The sequence below is a fragment of the Microcaecilia unicolor genome, chromosome 3, assembly GCF_901765095.1.
Source record: "Microcaecilia unicolor chromosome 3, aMicUni1.1, whole genome shotgun sequence".
In the NCBI taxonomy this organism is placed as follows: domain Eukaryota; kingdom Metazoa; phylum Chordata; class Amphibia; order Gymnophiona; family Siphonopidae; genus Microcaecilia; species Microcaecilia unicolor.
In genome coordinates, this window is record NC_044033.1 from 373,589,391 (window position 1) to 373,612,449 (window position 23,059).

At 43.3% G+C, this 23,059-nt stretch overlaps 1 protein-coding gene across 1 annotated transcript in view; it reads left to right on the plus strand.

Moving 5' to 3' along the window:
• The window catches only part of NRBP1 (nuclear receptor binding protein 1), a 220,912-nt gene that overhangs the window by 131,333 nt on the left and 66,520 nt on the right, over positions 1-23,059 (plus strand). Inside the window, 6 exon segments of the mRNA XM_030198591.1 lie at positions 5,624-5,707; positions 6,469-6,527; positions 6,629-6,727; positions 7,238-7,370; positions 7,564-7,666; positions 7,946-7,996. Coding sequence (XP_030054451.1) covers positions 5,624-5,707; positions 6,469-6,527; positions 6,629-6,727; positions 7,238-7,370; positions 7,564-7,666; positions 7,946-7,996 — 529 coding nt within the window.

A 23,059-nucleotide genomic window follows, 5' to 3' on the forward strand; every position in this document is an offset into this window, starting at 1 on the left:
AAATCTCTGATCTCTATACATAAAGGCAGGAAACCTCCAAGAGTAACCCGATTCACCTGGGGTAGCAAATATCAAATCTGCCCAGATCAGCGCATGGTCTGAGATTTCTAAGTGACCTATCTCTGCTTGGGTCACTCTTTAAAAAAAAAAAAAAATGGACTGATGTACAAAAATATAATCCAGTCTAGACCAGGACTGGTGGACCCTTGATTGGTGAGTATAATCTCTTGTGGAGGGGTGTAGTAAACGCCAAGGGTCCGCCAGGCCTTGGGCCTGGTAAATCACCGAAAGATCCCTCTCTCGCCCTCGCCCCCCCCCCCCCCCCCCCCCCCCCCGGTGGACCTATCAACCAAAGTATTCATGGTCTGATTGAAATCACCCGCCCACACCCAGGGAGTGTCCGAATGCTGTAACCCCAAGGAAATTAGTGATTGAAAGAATGCGGGGAAATGAGTGTTTGGACCGTATATCGCGCACAAGTAAACTTTTTGCCCACCGACTGTCAGCCTAAGCAATACCACTCTACCCTCCTGATCTTTATATACCAACTGGGACCCACAGAACAAACCCTTTTTGATCAGTATTGCCACTCCACTTCTCTTGGCACCTGATGAGGAATAATAACACTCCCCCACCCACTGCTGTTTTAGTTTCTCATGCTCACTATCTGCCAACTTTGTTTCTTGCAGGCAGGCAATGGAGGCTCTATGATGCTTCAACTGAGTCAATATCTTGGAACGCTTTATCGGAGACGAAATCCCAGCAATATTCCAAGATATCAAGCGGATCGGCACCCTATGCACAAAATTTTTTTAAAGAGACCGTCAGAGATTGTACCAATTTTTTGCTCCCGGTGAGCCCAGCCCTTCTCCCCAGGAGATCTGTTCCTCCAGTGGCTCGCAATTTGTCCTTCATCTTAGTTACACTCTTCCTACCTTGTATTCCTGAAGAATCCCCGCCCTCTCCCCTCCCCCACACTTCTTACAACCTTCCCGTTCTGCCCACGGGTTGCGGGGTCACTGCCATGCCTAAGGCCCCCCTGCCCTATTAATACTACTGATTAAGTATCAAACTCTTGGTCGAGTTCAGTCCTGGAACCCAGGTACCTATCTGCAAATAGTTCATGCAAGCGATGGCATATCGGATTAAATTGTTTCCTCTTATCTTGTAGAGAGGCTGAGTAATCCTGAAAAATACGAATCTAGTGCCCTTCGTATTTCGTTGAGTCCCGCTTCAGACGATAGCCTCGCAGAATTTCAACTTTATGGAGATAGTTGTGTATTTGTATAATCACTACTCGCGGAGACTGACGTCCATCTTGGTGCCGTCCCACGCGGTGGGCCCTTTCTAGACACAGCGGCCCCATGCTGTCTGATAGCGCAAACTCTGCCTTCAGCCACTTTTCTAGCTGTGACGCGAGGATACGGTCTCCCACAGTTTCTGGTAAACCTACGATTCGTAAGCTAGCAGGGCGGGACCTGTTCTCAAGGTCGTCTGGCGGCTAACTGGTCAAGTGTGCGGTCAGCTTCTTGATCTGACTCGCAGACAGGCCGCAGGTGTCTTCTAATTCTGAGACCCGCCACTCGAGTTCACCAGTGTGCTGTGTGGTTTCCGTCGAGCGCTTCTAAATTTGATACTTGAGTCGACAGATGATCCAATTTGGGCTCGAGCGCTAGTCCCACCGCCTCCATTATCTGTTTCAGTTGTTCTGCCGTGAAAGCCACCCCCTCACGTTTTGATGGATCCTCGCCGCCAGCTACCTGTGCCTTCTCTTTCTCCCTTTTTGCTCCTCTCCCGGACATCGTTTTCCCCTGGGGCTCCACAAATTTGTCCATTGTCACTTCTAACACCTTCGGAATTACGCTGAGGAACCGAACCCAAAATTCGTTTTTTTGGCAAAGCTGGGTAGCAGGGCCTAAGAGAGCATGGAAGCACGTCTTCCACTCTCTAGTGCATCACGTGACCTCCATAGCTAGGCTATTTTTGAGAGTGGAGTTGCCTCTGTTGATCACAAAATCTATGGAGGCTGTAAACATTTTCTTTCCGTTCTTCAGTCCTCTGGTTCTGCACTAAGAGACCTGTATCCTTCCATATTCATGAGGCTATGGAGGAGCTTATTGCAGCTCAGTGGGAGACCTCTAATTCTAACATCTGGGTGACTTAATCCCGTTCTGCCGTCTGATTTAGAGCAGTTTGCTCTTTCTAAGGTTGATGCCCTTATTATAGTGTTTACTAACTATACCACTATACCTGTTGAAGGCGGCACTGCATTAAAGGATATTCATGACTGCAAGCTTGAGGCTTCCTTGAAGCTTGACTTTCAACTAGCTGAGTTAAATTCTGTCTGCAAGTTCTTCTTTTTTAGCCAGGGCTGCTTTATAATGGATTCAACAGTTGTCCATAGCCTGCCCGTCTGTGATGGTTTTGAGTTTTCTGGGTTTTGTATAATTTTAGGTGTTTGTATTCTGGTTCTGTTGTTTCTAAGGCACGAGTTTTGCCCTTTATTTCATGATTCTTTTTCTAGCTAGAGGCTGGAGTTTTTTTTTTCTTCTGGAAGTCTTTCACTGCTTTTGTTATTGAATACTGGATTATTTGCTAAATCCAGGAGCTTATGAGGTACAACTCATTAGAGTTCTCTATCTCCATTTACTGGCGGATGGTGACAACCCATTTCTCTGGACTGATCCTTTGGGACTAAAGGAAAGAAAATTTTCAGGTAATTAACTAATTTTTTCTTATTTTCTTTTTGTTTTGTTCTGTTACCCAAGCTTATTGAAATGCTTAGTGGGATCTTGTAATCTGGACTTGAGATGCCTTTTTATGCGGTCGCTATTTAAAGCATTTGGTTTTTGTTTGTAATTCCATTTTGGATTGTGTTTAACAAGTGAAGGTGAATGAACTGCATATTGCTTTTAAATTTAATATATTATAAATTATTATGAACAGGTTCTGTATAAGTGATTTAGAAATGTAGTTATAAAATTCCTTTTAGATTAAAAATATACTGAAATTCAAGATACCTCCTCGCCTTTTGAGTACTAGACAGAGGGAACCACGTCTGAAAGTCCATCTGTCTTCTGACATTTCAAATCTTTTGTAAATTCAGATGTGTTTAATATATAAGGTGTAACTTTGCTTTATCATTCTCTGACCTGGTAATATGTAATATGAAAAGTTATTTTGATTTGTAGTTTACCCTTGCAAATAGCTTTTATTGATACTCATCTTCCTATCAAGGAGCTGATATTTTTATTCTTACTATTTGCTCTCCATTTCTTAAACAAGTTGTTCTTTGGCCTGCAGGATCTTTCCATTTTTGTCGTACCTTGCTGCTTCTTCTACCCGTCACCCTTATGTATACATCCTTTATGTAAGGTAGGAGAGTATAGCGTGCTTCAGAGTGAGCACTGCTTTTCAGGTTGTCCAGAAGCAAGTGTGTTGGTTTTTGTTTCTGTGCACAGTTGTTACCATTCATTTCTTTTGGATGGCTAAGTTGTACATTTTGTAGTAGAGCACACTACTTATCTCTGACAGGTTGGTTCATAACTCAGAATGGGTTTTAATCGGTTGTGGAATATAAATGAGGCTTAAAATATACTTGTTGACACAGTGCTAATTATTGGACTAGCCAGTGTACCTTAAATATCATTTTTAACTTTGTTTCATTGATCCCTGGTTAGGCATACAGTGTTCCAGATTTTATGCTTGTTTTTACCACAAGGTTGTATTTTTAAGGAGCAAGTAGCTCCGAGATCAGTTTTCTACATTTCGCATTGGATGTAATTTTATACAGGTTAGCTCAGTTTTAGGTTGAGTTCTCTATCCAGTTCCTTGCCATCTAGATTCCCAAAGCACATAGGTGAAAGTGTGCCCCTGTGAAGAACAGCGTGAAATTGTTTTTGAGAGTTGACTTCAAAGCTTGCAAGGTGAGGAATACATGGTGGGTGGGGTTGGTTATCTGGGAATAGGATGGTCAGACAAAGATGTGATCAAAGCAGTTGACTGGCTTATTTTTAGTATCTTTATTTGTCCTTGGTGTTTGTGTGGTTTCTTCCCCCCCCCCCCTCCCCCAGCTCTATATCGATGTGATCGCTTTGCTGTTCCATCAATTCATTGACTTTCTATCTTGTTTTACTTCCTGCTTACGGCTGCTATTTGCCAACAGTCTTTCATAGGATTTTTGCTAATGGTGAGCCAATTTCTTAGCTCCTGTCATATATCTGTTAGATATTATTATACAGTGTCCCCTTGCTATAAGGCTCTGTTATAAAACAGTCTCCACCCTAGTCCTAGTTGAACTTCCTCTTCATCTGTACAGACATTTCACTACCATATACAGAAGCCTTATAGAGAGGGAATGTTGTTTCATGCTGTTCTGGTTGTAATCTCTACCCCCCTCTTCCTAGACTGCTCTATTAGATGGGCTTTTTGCATGACCAGGCCCTTGCATGTGGTTAGAGTTGGAGATACCTGGAATAAATCAACTTGGACACAGCTCTTCATACTCATTGCACTTTACCCATTGCTGCTGCTACTGCTGCTTCTGCTGAGCTGGGATAGGGGTATAGGGGAAACGTAGCACAACTTTGCTTTTGGTGCTCTTGCCCTGATGCTTGCTAGTTGCTGCTAAACAAACTCTGTAGATATTTTGTTTGTAAGCTAAAATGTTTTAAATAGATATTCTGGCACCACCACCCCCCTTGGATGATATATGTACACATACTTAGCTGTAGATATGTTGTGCTCACTTCCCTTGACTAGTATAGTCTTGGGGTTCAGTAATAACAGTTGGTGTGCACATAAGGCTTCCTTCACTCCATCCATTGGAAGTGGTGGTGGAGCATAAGATGACATGATCCCCAGCTCTGCAATATCCTGTGCTTGTGTGTGGTTGGGGGTGGGGGGATGCTAAAGAGGGGGGTCACTTTTTTATTTTGGGATTTATAGTGAAAGTGACAGTTAACATCTTCCTTAGTGTCTTTTATGTAGGCTGGTTTCCAACACAGTTTAGCCATTTCAGAAGCATGTAGATACATGCCTCTGGTTGGTACCAGTTTTGGTATCCATGCAAGGGGAGAGTAGAGATGAACAATTAGTACCTAGTTTAAGGGCACAGGGTGCTAAATTTGACTTATACAAGCACTTTTCGAGAGCAGTGTTTAAGTGAGCAAGTCTTAAATTGTCCTTAGTTTAATTTGTTGCTCTACACCACACCACCTCCATAGACTGGCTTTTGAAATGGCAGGGTAAGATGATGACTGCTGGTAAAATGCTTGTTTGGCAGGCATGTGCTAGGTGCTATGAATTGACTGGCTGTGGTGAATGCTTTAGCAAAGCTACGTTTAGTATAGTAAGTGTTAAGCACCATAATGTAGCTCATTTTGGGGGCAGTTGCTTTAGTTGTGGGAAAACCGTGCAAGATATTTGTGGAGTTGGGAGTAACTGAGTGCCATGAGGTGGCTGACTATGTAGGGAATGAATGTTGAGTTCCGATCTAATGGGGATGCTGAATACTACAATGGAACTTTTTATTTGGAAGTGTGTTCAGCGTCCTGAAATTTCTGGGAGCTCCAGGTCATACTGGGGGAGATGAGGGCATCTAAATTTTCCTCTTCTTTTGTAGTGGCTCCAGACACTATCAACAATCACGTGAAGACCTGTCGAGAAGAGCAGAAGAACTTGCACTTCTTTGCACCAGAGTATGGAGGTAGGGTGGACTATACATGACCTGATTGTTTTTGGTGAATTTTATTGAGCAGTAACAGTCTTTCATAATTCTGCACTTGTTTGTATGCTAGAAAGAATTCCCAGGTTGCATGAATAGGGACATCGAAGGGAGGGGATAACTTACCTAATATTGCATTGATTGCCAAGGCTGAAATATTTAGTCCATTTCTAGAACAATCTCTGAGAACCCCTTGCTAATCTGTCCTTATTTATGCTAGATGAGGTTTGATGTACTATTGACACTTGGAACTTTGAATGTTATGAAGGGGGAAGGGCTGCATCTAAGCATTTGTATGTGTACACTTTTTTAGAGATTTTCAAATGAAAATCTAAATTTCTTATGGATGATGGACTGTTATAGGATGATCTTAGTACCTTGCTTTCAAAATATATCTAGATAGTTTATTACTTCAGAAACTTGTATGTAGCCACACATGGGGTTGATAGCCGGTATTTCTCTACAGAATGTTTTCTTTCACCTCAGCTATTGGAAAGCAGTGCCTGTACCAAGTTATAGTAAGGTAATGGGAGGCACAGGATGAGAAAAATTGATTTCCCGTGTTCTTAAATTTGATCAGTGGCAAAGGGTGACTTGAATTCATATTGCAGTTCTTTCCTGCCTTGTGTAGCAGTACTGATTGTTTCTCCTAAAGGAGATTTATGCTTTTTTGTTTTCACTCTTATAAATATGCTGTAGACAGCTTAGGAACTGGGCTCAGTTTTCATTTCACTGTTTTACAGAAGTGACCAATGTGACAACAGCAGTAGACATTTACTCCTTTGGCATGTGTGCTCTAGAGGTGAGAACTTTGCTCACTACCTGGGGGCTGGTGATTGGTGCTTTTTTGGGTCGAAGTGTCCATTGTTCTCACTTATTCACCTCATGTATCTCTCCTCTTAGATGGCTGTATTGGAAATCCAGGGTAATGGAGACTCATCCTTTGTATCTCAGGAAGCCATTAACAATGCTATCAATTCCCTGGAAGATTTCCTTCAAAGAGTAAGTATTGCTGAAAGGAAGATTCCTAGTAAGAAGGATGGTATAAGCAGTGATCTTTCTTGGCATACTTATTGTCTTATGTTAATTTTCAGCACTCTTGCCACCCAGGCTCAACAGTAAATTCTATTTTTGTAGTATCTGAGCAACCTTAAGCCTACTAAAAATGGCGTAGAAGATACTTCTACCCATACATAGTCATAGCTGTTACCTGGCTGCTGGTAACATATAGGGAACATATTGGTTGAAGAATATTTTAGAACATGCTGTCTGGTTAGGAGCCAGATACTAAGTCAACTAAGCCTGAGCATATTTTTCCCATTAAGTTTTAATGTACTTAGCTCTCCTCATCCCTACTCTCCATTGTGTAAATAGTAAACCCCAGTAAGAGCCATATTAAAATGAGATTTACACTTCCTATACCATACTTACCTCAACCCCACTAGCATTTCTCTGCCTTATGCTGTGTCTTGGTCAGAATTTCTAATGTGATAAAATTTCTTGGCTTCTCAGGAATTCATTCAAAAGTGTTTGGAAACAGATCCCAGTAAACGGCCTACTGCAAGGGAGCTGCTGTTCCACCAGGCCCTTTTTGAAGTGCCATCACTCAAGTTACTTGCTGCCCATTGTATTGTGGGTCATCAGCGTAAGTAGAAACCTATCCAAACTGAAGCTGGTAGTCCTGTTTTTAAGGATTTTAAATGTTGATGGTGTAACAGTTTCAAAGGCTAGGCCCTCTTTGGAAAGTTAGTTGCTCTACTTGTGACCTATTACACTTTGAGATGCATAATGTGACTGTCTCTGTGGGAGTTGCTCTAAGAGAATTTATTTCATTACAGATATGATCCCAGAGAATGCTTTGGAAGAAATGACCAAAAACCTGGACATGAATGCAGTTCTTGCAGAGATTTCTCACCCTGACCGGGAAGGTGTACGCATGATGTGAGAGTAATTTCATGAGTGGAGTGCTTTCTATAACTACTAGACATCTTTCAGCAATACTTCTGTATTCCTTTTCAATACTGTTTTCCTTATACTGAGCTCAGTCATCTTTCTTATCTTTCCTTACCTAATCCTCTTTATTGCTTTATGCTGTACCTGTATTCATTACCCTATGTAATACCCCTGCTATACCTTATTCTGGAGTTGGGCTTTACAATTTACATTTTTTAGACTCAATGTAAGCTTGTCTATTACAAGACACCCTTTTTCTGTTTTTAGATTCTCTCAGTCTCCTGCTCTGGAGTTGGACAAATTTCTGGAAGATGTGAGGTAAACACCAGAATCAAGTTTTCTTGTTTCCAAAATATAGAAAACTCAGTGAGAGAGAGTCTAGATTTTTACCCTAGAAGTGTCTTTAGCCTCCTTTTGCACTCATGATCCTAGAATGTATGGTCTCTGGTGCTTCTTTAAATCTGACATTCCTTATTGTCCCACAGATCAGTCCAGAATTTGTGGGTTATGCCCCTCTGCCAGTGTATGGTAAAGTAGTTCTTTGAGTTGCCCTTTAATGGTATTGTGCAGTCCCAGACCTTAAGTATTTCTTACTCTTGTGGAGGTTGATAGTGCTTTGTGCAGTTTCTTAGCTTCTAAGCCCTGTTAGCTTCAGAGGTAGTTTAAAAGCTAGTATTTTTCAGCCTTATGAGAAAAATTTCTACTAACCTTGAAGGAAATCTGCACCAAGGAAGTACTTGACTGTATCCAAATACCTTTCCTATTCTCCCCTTAGCCCTGGAGGATTGTGGGGTTGAGCTGCCTCCAGATTATTCATCTGATTCTGACTCCTGCTCCAGTATTCTTACCTGGATACCAGATGAGTATGGAGAATTGATTACCGTAGATACTTGAAACCAGAGGCAATATTCAGTAATGCTGAGTAGAGAATGACACCAGGACAAAGTTTGTCTCCCTCCCCACCCCACCCCCACAGGTTCTGGCCCCGTGGGCTCTGTCCTCATCTACAGAAGCCTTGAACACTTATGATTTTATATTTAAATCTTTTTATTAAAGTATAAAAAGGAACAATACGCTGTGCAACTGTTTATAAATTACAAATAGAAAACAATAACAATGAGCAGCTATAATAACCCTCCTTCCCACCCTCTACAACTAGAAAATGACACTGGGACAAAGTTTGTCCCCGTCCCTGTGGGCTCTGTCCCCGTCCCGTCCCCGCGAGCTCTGTCCCCATCCCCGCAGATACTGCAGTTCCCCATCCCCTTGTTATTATCTAGTGTCAAGTCCTTGACCTCCCCCCCCCCCCCCCCCCAAATACTGAAGACTGGCTCTCTGGAGGCTGCTTTCTGCAAACTTCTAGTATATTCTGTTCTTACTTGTTTTTGGTTCCATATACATTGACTGGTGTCTCTTGTTTCAGTTGCAGTTTCCTCTTTGTTGCCTTTCTTAATATTATGGCGCTTTTCCTTTATTGTGTGAATAGTTCTGTACTTAATGTGGCAGCGTGTGTTTCTGCTCTCGGTAGTTGGAGCATGCTGGATGGACTTCTACGGTCTGTGTCCTGTACATTACAAAGACAGATTGGGATAGGTTGGAGTGAGCTTTGGCAACTTTGGTAGTTGGAATGTAAGAATAGTATTGTGCGGACCTCTGCGGTCTGTCTCAAATGTCAAAGGTCTTTAACTGCTGTCATGTACTGTGTTGTTATGGCGGATGACTTTTAATGTGAGCAAGTGCAAAGTGATGCACGTGGGAAAGAGGAACCCAAACCATAGTTGCATGATGCAAGGTTCCATATTAAGAGTTACCGCTCAGGAAAAGGATCTAGGTGTTACCGTTGATGATGCATTGAAAACCTCTGCTCAGTGTGCAGCAGTGCCTAAGAAAGCAAATAGAATGTTAGTAATTATTAGGAAAGGAATGGAAAACAAAACTGAAAATGTTGTTTGTATTGCTCCATGGTGTGACCACAGCTCGAATACTGTGTGCAGTTCTGGTTATCGCATCTCAAAAAAGATATAGTGGAATTAGAAAAGGTACAGAGAAGGGTGACAAATTATAAAGCGTATGGTACGACTTCCTTATGAGGAAAGGCTAAAGTGTCTAGGGCTCTTCAGCTTGGAGAAGAGACGACTGAGGGGAGGTATGATAGAGGTATATAAAATACTGAGTGGAGTTGAACGTGTAGACGTGAACAGCTTGTTTGCTCTTTCCAAAAATACTAGGACTAGGGGGCATTCAAAGAAGCTACAAAATAGTACATTTAAAATGGACCAGGGAAAATATTTTTTCATTCAGTGAGTAAACTCTGAAATTTGTTGCCGAGAATATGGTAAAAGCGGTTAGCTTAGCAGGGTTTTAAAAAGGTTTGGATAACTTCCTAAAATAAAAGTCCATAAGCCATTATTAAAATGGACTTTGAGGAAAATCTGCTTATTTTTAGGATAAGCAGTAGCATAAAATGTATTGTACTGTTGTGGGATCTTGCCAGGTACTTGTAACCTGGATTGGCCACCGTTGGAAACAGGATACTGGGCTTAATGGACCTCTGGTCTGTCCCAGTATGGCAATGCTTATGTTCTTTTCTTTGAGAAGATTTGCAAGAGGATATCGATGCTGTAATTAATATGTTAAGTGTCACTACATTCCTACTTCCCCCCTCCGTACCAACGCTCCACGTCCAAGGCAGCAGTGAGGTCAAAAATCCCAGGCACCCTCTGTCTAAACCTTTTTGAGTCCTTCCTAGAGAGCATGTACCAAGCAACCTACCTGTCAAAGGAAGGCTCATTCTCCTGAAACAGAGGAGCCTCTCTAAACCTCCTACCATTGGTGCTACACACCATTCAGCGTGGCTATGTTCTGTGTTGGGAAAAAATGACCCCCCCCCCCCCCCCCCATCCATCAACCAAAAGTCTTATTGCAACGCCCTCCAAATGAAACTACATTGAGTGGAACTCTGCCCTCCGGCAGACTGCAGTAAAACCAGTTCCCCTGCTGGACAGGGGTCGAGGGTTCTCTTGCGGGTATATACCAAAATATATTTTTATTTGGGGGGGGGGGGGGGGTACTTCCAGTTCTTGATCTGCGAGCCTTAAACAAGTTTCTACTGAAATGAACAATTTCACTTGATATCCCTGGGATCACTAGTTCCTGTGATTATACAACGCAATGATTGGCTTTGTTCTCTAGACCTCAAGGAGGCATACACCCATATATCTATTCTCCCTGCACACAGAAAGCTCCTCCGCTTCCACTGTGGAACTGTACACTATGAATACAAAGCCTTACCATTTGGCTTGGCCTCAGCTCCTCACAAAATTCCTCAAAGTGGTAGCTGCAACACTTTGCACGTGGGGCATCCACGTGTTCTACCTGGACAACTCGTTAATCGAGGCAGCCTCCCAGGAGTCAGGAAACACCTCCATTCTGTCCGCCATAAGACTCCTAGAACTCCTTGAATCTGTGATCAATTACCCCAAATCACATCTTCAACCGGTTCAGATCCTAGAGTTTATAGGGGCTCTTCTCGATACTACTCAAGACAGAGCCTTCCTTCCTGAACCAGGGCAAACATACTGACACCACTCAGGTGTTCAAATCCACCCAAGTATTTGCTTATCAGATGCTAAGCCTATTCAGTTCAACAGTCCATGTAACACCATTGGCTTGTCTTCATTTCTGAATCCCTCAGTGGCCCCAAGCCATAGGATTACTATCAGCTCATATTCGAATCACTCCACAGCTATGCCTCTCGCTCTACAGTGGTGGATGGTGACCCAGAATCTCACCTGGGGTCTTCCATTCCAGCTCCTTCCATATCACAAGGTACTCACTACAGATGACTCTTCTCCATGATGGGTTGGGGAGTTCACGTCAACGGTCTTCACACAGAGTTCAAAGTCCCCATGAGAGAAATGACATATTAACCTTCTGGAATTGCAAGCTGGAATGCTCTCAAAATCTTCCAGGGCTGTATCCTTGATCTGGTAATACTCGTTTGTTCAGACAACCAAGTAGTGATGTATTATGTGAACAAACAAGGAGGAAGAAGTACTTCCTATCTGTCAACAAGTGATCCAGAAGTGGACTTGGACAGCTTCTGGAAACATCTCTATACGAGTAGTTTACCTAGCCATCAAATTGAATGCTATAGCAGACAAAAAGAGCAGAGTCCTTCAGCCTCACGAATGGTCTCTCATCACATCTGTAGTTCCTCAAGTATTCCAGCAGTGGGGAACCCAAGTGATACACCTCTTCACGTCTCAGAACAAAAGTACTAGGACTAGGAGGCACGCAATGAAGCTACAAAGTAGTAAATTTAAAACGAATCAGAGAAAATATTTGTCTGTACAAATGAATTCCAGAGTTTAATTACACATTGAGTGAAGTATTTTTTCCGATTTGTTTTAAATTTACTACTTTGTAACTTCATTGTGTGCCCCCCTAGTCCTAGTATTTTTGGAAAGAGTAAACAAGCATAAACAGCGTAAAAATACTTTTTTGCATTAGTTCTAACTGCTATACACCTTCGTTTCATGATTGTGCACTTCAAAGGGTAATTCTGGAGGATATTTCCTCCTTTTTTCCCTCTGTCCGCCTTGATTTACACTTATTTTGGTTCCTCTTTAAACTAGGGAACTTTGATTACTTGTTGATATGTTTTCATAGGTGCTACTCTATCTAGAAATTCTGTAAAACTTGATTCCAAAAGTTTACAGCTGCTATAACAGTCAGTGTCTCGATCACATAATTTAGTTTTTTTTTTTTTAGATCAGATACTCCAAAAGGATCATGTCAATGATATGGCTTTAAGCAGTTAGTTTCTACTCTCTATTTTTCTAGTTGTACTTGAAAGGTAATGGAGGAACAGATGGGAGACACTTCCAAGCTTCCTGTGCAGGCAGTGGAGTGGGCACCTTTTGGGCTCTGGTGATGCTGGACTAAGCCCCTTCTTTCCATCCATAAAAAATTGTCTCTGCTACGGGCGCACAGTTGTGGGTGTTTGCCCCTTCAGAGCCATTGAGCAGCCAGGAGCAGGCCATGTTCCAATGGGGAGACCTTATGAGGTAGGAAGATGGCCTCGGAGATCAGCCTTTAAGGGGCCAATGAATTTACATCTTCAGTCATCTAAGTTGCTGGCAGAACCTCCAGTTTTGAGTCTTCCTCTGAATGCTGCCCTGTTGGGTGGGGGTGGGGGGGTTCTACCCCTCCCCCACAACCTGCTTTGAGGGAAGAAATTTGTACTCTAGTTTCTGGTGCAGTGGTTCTAGGATTGGACCCTGCCCCTGGGAATATGGCAACCTCCATTTCTTATTCTACAGGAAAGGTACTCAAGTTTCTCCTACTTACAATTCATTGAGCACTTCTACTCCTGGGAATGTTTAAAGATGTCTGTGAAGCTATTGTGTGCATTGACAATTTGAAGGATAATTCTTTTTATTAAATCCACTCAGGAGACAGCTGAAAAAAATTAACAAACAAGACCCCAAGATTTCTCAAGTGGTTAAAACTATGGACAAGGTGGAATCTCAAATTAAATCATGTCTGTCAGCAGCGGCTGATAAGGATAGTTTGACACACCTTAGATTAGAAGCTGTTGGAAATGCTTCTTTGGCTTGTAATCTACATTTGAATTTTCCACAGACCCCTTTTCTTTCTCCCTTAGTTATTTAAAATGTATGTTAAAGATGTGCTCCAAATATCATATGAGAGTTTGGATATAAAGGATCTTTATTACCTTCCTAGGGCAGTTAGTGGACTCTCTCTCCGGAGGGGGGATTTTGATAACTTAAATTCACCTGATAGTTTGGATTTGACTAAATTTTTGGAATCCTTTCAAGAGGGTATATCTAAAGGGGCTACTTATTGGTTGTAATGGACTCTGTGGAAAAGAAATGTCCTCCTTAGAGATTTATTTCAGAAGGTGGTCCCTTTCTATGGTCAGGCTATATTGATGTTTCCAGATGTGGTCAGAACAACTCAGTTAAGACGTAAGGCCTTCCTCCAGATAAAGCCTTGTGTATTGGCTGTAGGAGGCACGTTCTTTTTAAAGTTCCCCTGTAAGTATCTGCTCACATGAGAATCATTCATATATATATTTTTTTGGATCCTGTAAATATTGAGGGTTTTCTGTTTGTTAAAAGTAGCTGACTTAAGTATTGTATGGTAGGTTATTTTTCTGGGGTTTTTGAATTTGTATCTCCATACTGCATGACTTCACTATTGCTTAAATGGATTATTTTTCGATGGTTTCTTTGTTGTCTCTCCCTGTTGTAGACTTGATCTTTATAATGTGAAAGAGCAAGATGCTTAAATTACTTTTTTTTTTTAATATTTAAATGAAGTCTTTATTAAACAGAAAATACAGCGGACTCTGAAGCCAAGTTAACATATACAAATACAGAGCTTTCAATTCAAACAGAATCTCCCAACTCTCACAAGTTTCTTCTCTTCAAACATCCAAAAATAAATCGCATTAAACTTCACAAATTTTTAAAGATTTATAGTTAAGAATAACCCCCCACCCCCACCCCTCGTGTGTTCCCCTATCAAACCAACCCACAGAGAACCTCTCAACACCAACACCTCCACAGGTACTATTGCTATTCCTAGTCACTGTTGGCAGTGGTACAGAAGGAGTTCCAAATCAGATACCATTTACCGGTCTGATGCAGTCGTTCCGCTCGGAGTCTTTTAATCTCACACACATACCGAAGTTTGTTGCACCAACTTGTAACCGAGGGGACCACCCTCTGTTTCCATTGAGATGCAAGTACCACTCTCGCTGCCCCTACAGCATGGCGCACCAATTCTTGTTGATATGAAGTTAGGCCCACCACCCTTACAGAAAAGAGAAAAATCTCAGGAGCCCACTGAAGTTGACAGCCCAACCAGGTCTGCAGTCTACTATGTATTGCTTTCCAGTAGGCTCTAGCTTTAAAGCAACTCCACCACAAGTGGCCCATTGTTCCACGTTGACCACATCCCCTCCAACACAGTCCCAAAGAGGACCGGTAAATCCTCTGCAATCGGTCCAGGGTGAGGTACCAACGATATAGTACTTTCACTGCATTCTCCTGCAACAGCACATGAGTGGACACCTTCACCACTACCCGTTCTATTTTCTCCCACGCCGTCTCCCCAAGACTTACACCCAGCTCGTCATTCCAACTGTTCCTATGACGACTGTAACACTGGACCTGGGCACCGACACATCTATATAGACAATCAGTCCTTGAAGTTTGGAACTTTTCACAAATATCTTCCAATGGTGTCTTATCCCTTTGCATAACTAATCTAACTGCCTTAGTTTTAAGGAAGTGTGATAATTGTATGTACCGAAAGTCATCTACCTGCACCCCCGGATACCGTGTCTGTAATTCCTCAAGAGATAGCAGAGAGCCTTCTTCAATAGTTGGTCCCAAGTCTTGATCCCCCCCATACCACCTAGTGAAGACCCCCTTCGCGGTACCTGGCAAGAAGAGAGGATTACATGCTATTGGTGATAACCGCGAGAGAACGCATTGATTTCTTAGGAAACCAAACTATCCCAGTAGTGTAAACTTAACTCCAGCCGACGGCATGGCTCTTCCCCCTGAAGATGCTTAAATTTCTTTTCCTGGACTACCTTCTGTATTCTTTTAGTATGAATAAATTTGAATTAAAAAAAAAAATAAAAGTAATTGAAAAGTAATTAACCTATGGTCACATCAAGGAACAGGTAAAATGTCCTCAATTCGTGCCTCACTGGTAATAAAGTTTATCTATAAAAACTAGGGGTGGGCAACGACTAAAAACGTTTAATCGCAATTAATCGTGTGATTAAACTTTTGTGCAATTAAAACTGGTGTGCATTTTGGTCCATACAGTGTAATTCCAGCAAAATGTAATACTGAAACTAAAGTAAAAATATGGTACTGTAACAAACTTTCAAAACTGTCTTATGCCTTTAACATTTTTTTTATAACTATTAAAGTATAGGAACATCATTACATGCAACAAGAAAAGGCGAAGTGGACAATTATTGCCTTCGCACTACACTGAGATAAATACATAGATTCCAAAATTACCCCCTTCCTCCCCCCTCCACCTCAAACTTACCTCCACCATCAACATTTGCGACCAAACCCTGCATCACAGACACTTTCCTGCCTACCCTCTCACCCCAGCCCCCTGGGGCATGTACAGGTGGTGTACTATAACCAGAAAGTCTTTCCTTAAGGTCCTGGCACTTCTCTTCCCCCCCCCCCCCCCCCCCCCCCCAGCACAACGCCGGCCATACCCCTTATCCTCCCTCTTTCCCTTTCCCAATACAGCCGCAGCCCCCATCCTCCCTCCTTATAATGAATGCTACAGATTTGGTCTCCCTTCCCACTCTGCCAGGATGACGTAACCTTTCCTCCTCTCCTCCCCCCACCCCCGATTTACAATACTAACACATATTATTGCAGGCTAAACAGAATACGTGCCTAAATGAAACCAAAATGCATATTATTCTATGTCATGCAGGTGTTACTTCTCATGATAACATTTCTATATAGCAAATAGCAATATATTTTGGCTCCTATGCCAACAAAGCAAGAGAACTTCGCCTCATAGCTCTCATGATCTCATGCTTTAAAGTGTATTGCAATTCTGGGAAAAAAGATTTTGATGAAAGGATTCTAGAAAGAGAATCCCATTAGCTCCAGAAGTCTTTTCCAAGGCCTCTCAATGGCATTTATTTACCCTGTGAAAGAGAAAACAAGCATAGATAACTTAGTGGTAACCTTTATATCTGTAGCTGCTAAATAGAGAGTAGAACTAGATCAGATCACAGGCATAGCGGAATACAGGAGGGAGGTGGGACAGCTGATCTTACTGCTGCAATTTGGCTTTGGAGTTTTATGCCGTCCTACTCACAAATGTAAGCTAGAAAGTTGAGCTGTAGAAATTTAAAAAAAAAACAACAACAAAAAACCTACCTGATTGAGAAGGTACCAAAGAATAGGAGTGTGAGGATGCACATAGCCATTCATGCCCTGGTCTTCTGTACTTTCTCTTAAAATAATTCCTCAGAAGGCTTAGGGAGGGCACACTGGAGAGGTGGGAGATGAGGGGCCCCCAGAGGAGAAACTTCTCATCCTTCCTATTTTCATGGGAAATACTACCTGTTTCATGTATGAGCTGCACCAGTGCTCGGTAAGTTTTCTTTTCACAAATACTCTTGCTTTGCTTATGAAATATTGTTTTTAGACAGATTGGCACTCTGCAATCTTGTGTTCTACATTAGCTTTACAAATAGTCTTTACAGATGCCCTGGCGCAATCTACAAACGCTATCGGAGATCTGAGAGAAGTTCTCTCCCCCTTTCCCCCAGCCTTTTGTTGCGGGCCTTACCTCAGAAGGATGTGGACCAAGGAGTTTAGTATGAGACAGTCCAAGAACAGGTTACTAAAATGGTGCTTCTTCTCCATGCATCCCTCAAGAGACTTAGTTCAGCACTGACCCAGAAGCCTTGCTGGAAGCACACTAGGAAGTTTTGTCGGGTGGGGGTGCAGGATGAGGCAAGGGCACGTCTTCTGGATCAGCAGCATGGCAATCAGTGACTGAAGAGGAGATGAGGTAAATGTGGCAGGAGGGGGTGAGGGGTAGGGCGGCATTAAGAAAAATGTACTGTGTTAAAATATTAATGTATTAATCGCTCACTCCTAATTAAAAACTATATATACAATATAGGTACCTGATTTTAGACAGTGCTGGGGAGGAGCCTGCTGTCTTGTACATGTGGGGTTCCAATGACAGAGGCAAATATGGGAGGGATGTTCTGGAAGCCAAACTTAAGCCCTTAAGTAGAAAGCTCAAATCCAGAACCTCAAGGGTAGCATTTTCAGAAGTTCTGCCTGTTCCATGCATAGGATCTCCAAGAGACAGGCAGGACTCCAGGAGCCTCAATGTGTGGAGAAGGGTTTTAGATTTTGTTAGGAACTGGGCAACATTCTGTGGATGGGGAAGCCTGTTCCAGAAAGGAACATGTTGGAACCAGGCTGCTGGCATCTGTTTTTAAAAAAGGAGAGAGAGCAGATTTAAACTAGAAACTGGTGGAAAGGCCAACAGTCCGCTCAGAAGTGTGCGGTTTGGGAATAAGGTATATTTAAAAGATATCCCCAAAGCATGGAAGATAGGATATCCCAATAGCAAGGTCGCAATAGAGACCATAGTAGACTTGGTATCTTAAATAAAGAGCAGACAGATTTTAGAGACTGCAAATTATCACTGTCTGCTGTTGAGCAAGTTGTAAATAGGAGCAAACGTTGTTTGAAATGTCTGTATGCAAATACCAGAAGCGAAAAAAGATAGGAGAGTAGCATATATTTCACTAAATGAAAAAATAAATATAATAGGTGTTAACCAATGAAACACTGTCATACCAGGGTACAAATTATATCATAGTAATAGGGTGGATGAGTTGGTGGAGGGGTTAGCATTGTACATTAGGAGGGCCTTGAATCGAATAGACTAAAAATTCTGCAGGACACATCACATCTTGGAATCCCTATGGAAAGAAATTACATGTATAAAGGGGAAAAGGATACTGATAGTGTACTACTTTCCACCTGCCAGGATTAAACAGACAGATGCAGGAATGTTATCAGAAATTTAGGGACTTTAACAAACTTGGAAACACAATAATAATGGGTGATTTCAATTACCCTGATATTGACTTGATAAATGTAACAGGGCATGCTAGGGAGGTAAAATTCCTTGATGAAATCAATGACTGCTTTATTGAGCAGCTTGTTTTAGGAACCAACAAAAGAGAGAACAATTCTAGATCTTTTCCTTAGTGGAGAGCGTGATCTGGTGCAGGATGTATGGTGCTGGGGCCACTTGATAAGTGATCATAACATGATCAGATTTCATAAAATCTCTGGAGTTAAGTGTCCACGGGAAAACCAGTCTGTTTTAGTCTCCTTTTTGAAAGTTAAATGCTATGATAAAATTAGGAGAGTGGTTTAAAAAAAAAAATAAAAAGAAACTTGAGCAGCTGCAAAGGTTATAACCTTAAATCAGACATGGATGCTGTTCAAAAATAACATCCTAGATGCACTGACATAGTCCATGTATCAAAAAAAAAAAAAAAAGGAAGGAAGGCTAAGTGATAGTTGCATGGCTAGAAAGAGATGAAGAAAGCTATTAGAGCTAAAAGAAAATCATTCAGAAAATGGAAGAAGGATTTGACTGAAATTAATAGGAAACAGAATAAGGAATGGCAAGTCAAATGCAAGTGCTGATAAGTAAGGCAAAGAGACTTTGAGGCAAAAAAAACAATTTATTAAAAACTTTTTAGGTATATTAGAAGAAAAAGGGGCACTCAGAGAACACAAGGCCATAGTGAAGAGAAATGAATTCTTTGCTTTGGTTTTCACCAAGAAAGATGGAGAGATACAGTGCCAGAAATGGTATTCAATGCGGATGTAAATTTGGAAGATGTAATGGCAATTTGACAAACTGAAGAGTGGTAAATCACCTGGTCTGTATGGTATACATCTCAGAGTATTGATAGAATTGAAAAATGAACTTGCAGAGCTGTTAGTAATATGTAATTTATCTTTCTCCGAGGACAAACCAGCTGCTTGTTCTCACATGTGGTTGACGTATGTGTCGGCCCAGGAAACAGCCATTTTTCCCAGTAAAAATAAAAAGTTTTGCCAGTCTTCCAGCGTGCGAGTAGTGCGCACGGACTTCCCACCCGTTGCGCGAGCGTGTCCCCTCAGTTCTTTTTTTTTTTGTCCACGATGAGTTGACGGATTTTGATTGCTCTCCTCGTTTTTGGCCCAGGAATAAGTCTGACTATATATTTTTTCTTAAGTTTACTTTCTTTTCGACACAGCTGGCCTTTAGCCGCGCAGTCGGGTTTCTCCCTTTTTGTGCCTTCTCTTTTTTGGCACAATCGCGTCGTTTGATTTCGCCGAAGGCCAATTTTCTTTCCACGTCATCGAAGACACCCAGCGGCTTCAAACGTTATATTCGGTGCAACCGGACCATCTCAGGTACCGATACCCATGCCTGGTGTATCCAGTGCCTGGGGCCCGACCTTAGCCCAGCCACTTGTAGTCTGTGTCTTCATATGAAGAAATGGACCCAAGGGTCTTGAAGTCCAACGGGAAAAGCTTTTTGTGGCTCAGTCCGAACCTTTGACATCGACATCGGTACCGAGGTCGGTGGCGTCGACATCGACAGGAGCATCGACGTCGAGGAGAGAGGTAATGGCTGCTGAGACCAACTCGCGCTGGGAGCAGTGAGGCGTCGAGTGGGTTTCCACATGTCTCGAGGCCTCCTGTTATACAGGGCCCCCCGGGGCCGACCTTCGTCGGACCCGGCCCTGAGGAGACGTGAGGATTCCATGTCCTCTTCGGTACCGAGGAGCCTCGATGATGGGCGTCGAGTGAAGGCTAAGAAGCATCGTCGTTCTCTGACGCACGGTACCGGGAGCTCCGGGGCGTCTAGAGAGTCGGCACCTGAGAAGTGTCGGCGCCGAGAGGACCTCTCCCCCCGGTACAGGAGGTGTTGATGCGTTGGTCTCTTGCCAGCCTGGTACCATACTCCCGAGCCCCCACGGATTCTGACACCGCCTGTTCCACCGGCCCCGCAGCCTTCTCCGATGGCGGCTCTTGATGAGTGTATCTGGGCCTTGTTTCCAGAACTTCTGGAAGGCTTACTGCGACAATCAGCTTCAGTATCGGCGGTGCCTGCGCCTTCTGTGCCATCTGCTGTAGCGGTGTCTGGCCCTTCTTCTGTGGTGAGGTCTCTGGTGCCGCCTGCGGCATCGGTGTTGGCTATCACCCAGGTCGACTCAGGCGCAGTCGGATCAGGCGTCAAGTTCTTGACATCACCACAGAGGACATAGTTCCTCGGCATCAAGACAGGTCCATTGTCAGAGTACCTTGACACAGATTGTGTCTGACAGTGAGCAGGAGCGCGCGTGGGAATCAGAGGAAGATCCCAGGTACTTCTCTTCTGATGAGTGCTTTGGGATTCCCTCTGATCTTTTCCTCCGCTGGAAAGAAGACTATGTCCACCAGAGAGTCTCTTTTCCTCTTTTGTCTGAGAATGGCTAAGGCTATTCCCTTCCCTGTGAGATTGAGGATGAGCCCAGGACTGAGATGCTCTCTTCTCCACCTAAAGAGGCTGTGACAGTCCTTCTGCATAAGGTACTGAGGAAGTCCTTATGAGAAATTGGTCCGCCCCTCTATCTGGCCCTGTGGTCCTCAAGAAAGCAGAATTGATGAGGTGTCAGTTACCCCACAATTCTATGGTGGTGGATTCTGCTCTCAAGAGAGCCAGGAGTATTAGAGAGTATACTTCGGCACCCCCAGGCAGAGAAGCTATGACTCTTGATTCTTTTGGGAGGAAGACGTATCAGACCGCTATGCGAGCTGCCAAAATCCAATCATACCAGCTCTTCACGAGCGTTCACTTGCGGGACTCGATAAGGCAACTGTCTAGCTTGGTTGATGCACTCCCTCCGGAGCAAGCAGAGCCTTTTCGCCAGGTGGTCAGGCAGCAGAAGGCATGTCAAATTCCTGGCCAGGGGTACGTTCGACACTTTTGATGTAGCATTCAGGATCGCTGCTCAAGGTATAGTGATGCGTATACTCTCATAGCTGCGTGTCTCTGACCTGGATCATTCGGTCCAGCAGCAAATGGTAGATGTTCCTTGCTGGGGGGACAACTTTTGTGGTGAAAAAGTAGAGGATCTTGTTCAGATCAAAGAAGCATAATGATGCTATGGGTTCTTTCTTCCACCGGGCGTCTTTTGCTACTACCTCATCATCTAAGAGGTATGTTTGGGGGGGAAGAGGAGTGCTCCCTATTCCTATCTTAGGCGTAGGTACACTACTGCTTCTTGACAGCCTTCCCAGGCTCAGCCCCAGCATGCTCGTTCTCGTCAACAGCGTGCGTCTAAGGCCCGTGTTACTCACCAGCAAAAGCAAGGACTGGGCTTTTGACTGGCTCCAGTTAAGCATAGCCTCTGTAAAAGTGTCTGTACCAGACGACTTGCCGGTTGGGGGGAGGGTGATATTTTTTCACCAAAGGTGGCCTCTCATAACTCCGACCAGTGGGTTCTTCAAATAGTCCGGTCAGGATACACCCTCATCTGGAATCCAAACCTCCAAATTGCCCACCGAGATCTTATTCTTACAGTTCCCAGCACAAAGCGCTTGTTCTCGTGACAGCGTGCGTCTAAGGCCCGTGTTACTCCCCAGCAAAGCAAGGAACGGGCTTTGACTGGCTCCAGGTTAAGCATAGCCTCTGTAAAAGTGTCTTTACCGGACGACTTGCCGGTTGGGGGGAGGGTTGATATTTTTTCACCACAGGTGGCACTACAGCTAGACATTTTGTGAGACCCTGGGAGCTGACGTGAGGCCAAAAGGCAACATGCGGTAACTGAAAGTGATATGATCGCAGCTGAATTGAAGATACTTCTGGTGGGGCTGTAAGTATCAGGATGTGAGCATATATACAGCCTTTAAGTCTAGAGAGCATAGGAATCATCTTTCTGAATCATTGGGAGAAGGGTGCCCAGAGAAACCATCCTGAACTTTTCTCGGACTAGGAATTTGTTCAGGTCTCTTAGGTCTAAAATGGGACGCATCCCCCGTTTTCTTTTGTACAATGAAGTACCTAGAATAGAATCCCTGCCCTTCTTCCCTGGTGGAATGGGTTCAACCGCATGGGCCTTCAGAAGGGCAGAGAGTTCCTCTGCAAGTACCTTTCTGTGCTAAGAACTGAATGATTGAACTCTTGGCGGGCAGTTTGGAGGTCTTTGATACCAATTGAGTGCGTATCCAATACGGACTATTTGAAGAACCCACCGGTCAAAGATTATAAGGGGCCACCTTTTGTGGAAAAACTTCAGCCCACCCCCGGTCCAGCATGTCGTCCGTTACGAAACACGTTTACTGCAGCTGTGCTCTGCTGGAACCAGTCCTTGCTTTGACTGGGGAGCAGCAGGTTCTTCAGGTGCATTCTGTTCACGTGAACAAGTATGGTGGGGCTGATCCTGAACAGGCTGGCGAGCTGAGGGGTTTGTACTTATGCTGCTGATATTAATAGGTACTCTTCTTTGGTTTGCCTAGTCCTAGCTGAGGAGGCAGATGTAGAATGCTCCCGACAAGAGAGAGTAGATACGGTATCTGTATGTCTTTTGATTTTGTCAGCGACCTCCTCAACCTCTCCAAAAAGGTAATCCCCCGGCATGGGGCATCTTCCAGCCTCTGCTGAACAGAATGCTCTGTCAAACACGCAGCCATAAGAGTCTGTACATTGCTATAGTCTTAGCAGAGATCCGGTATGCCACATCTAAAGTGTCATAAGTGCCCCTGGCCAAGAACT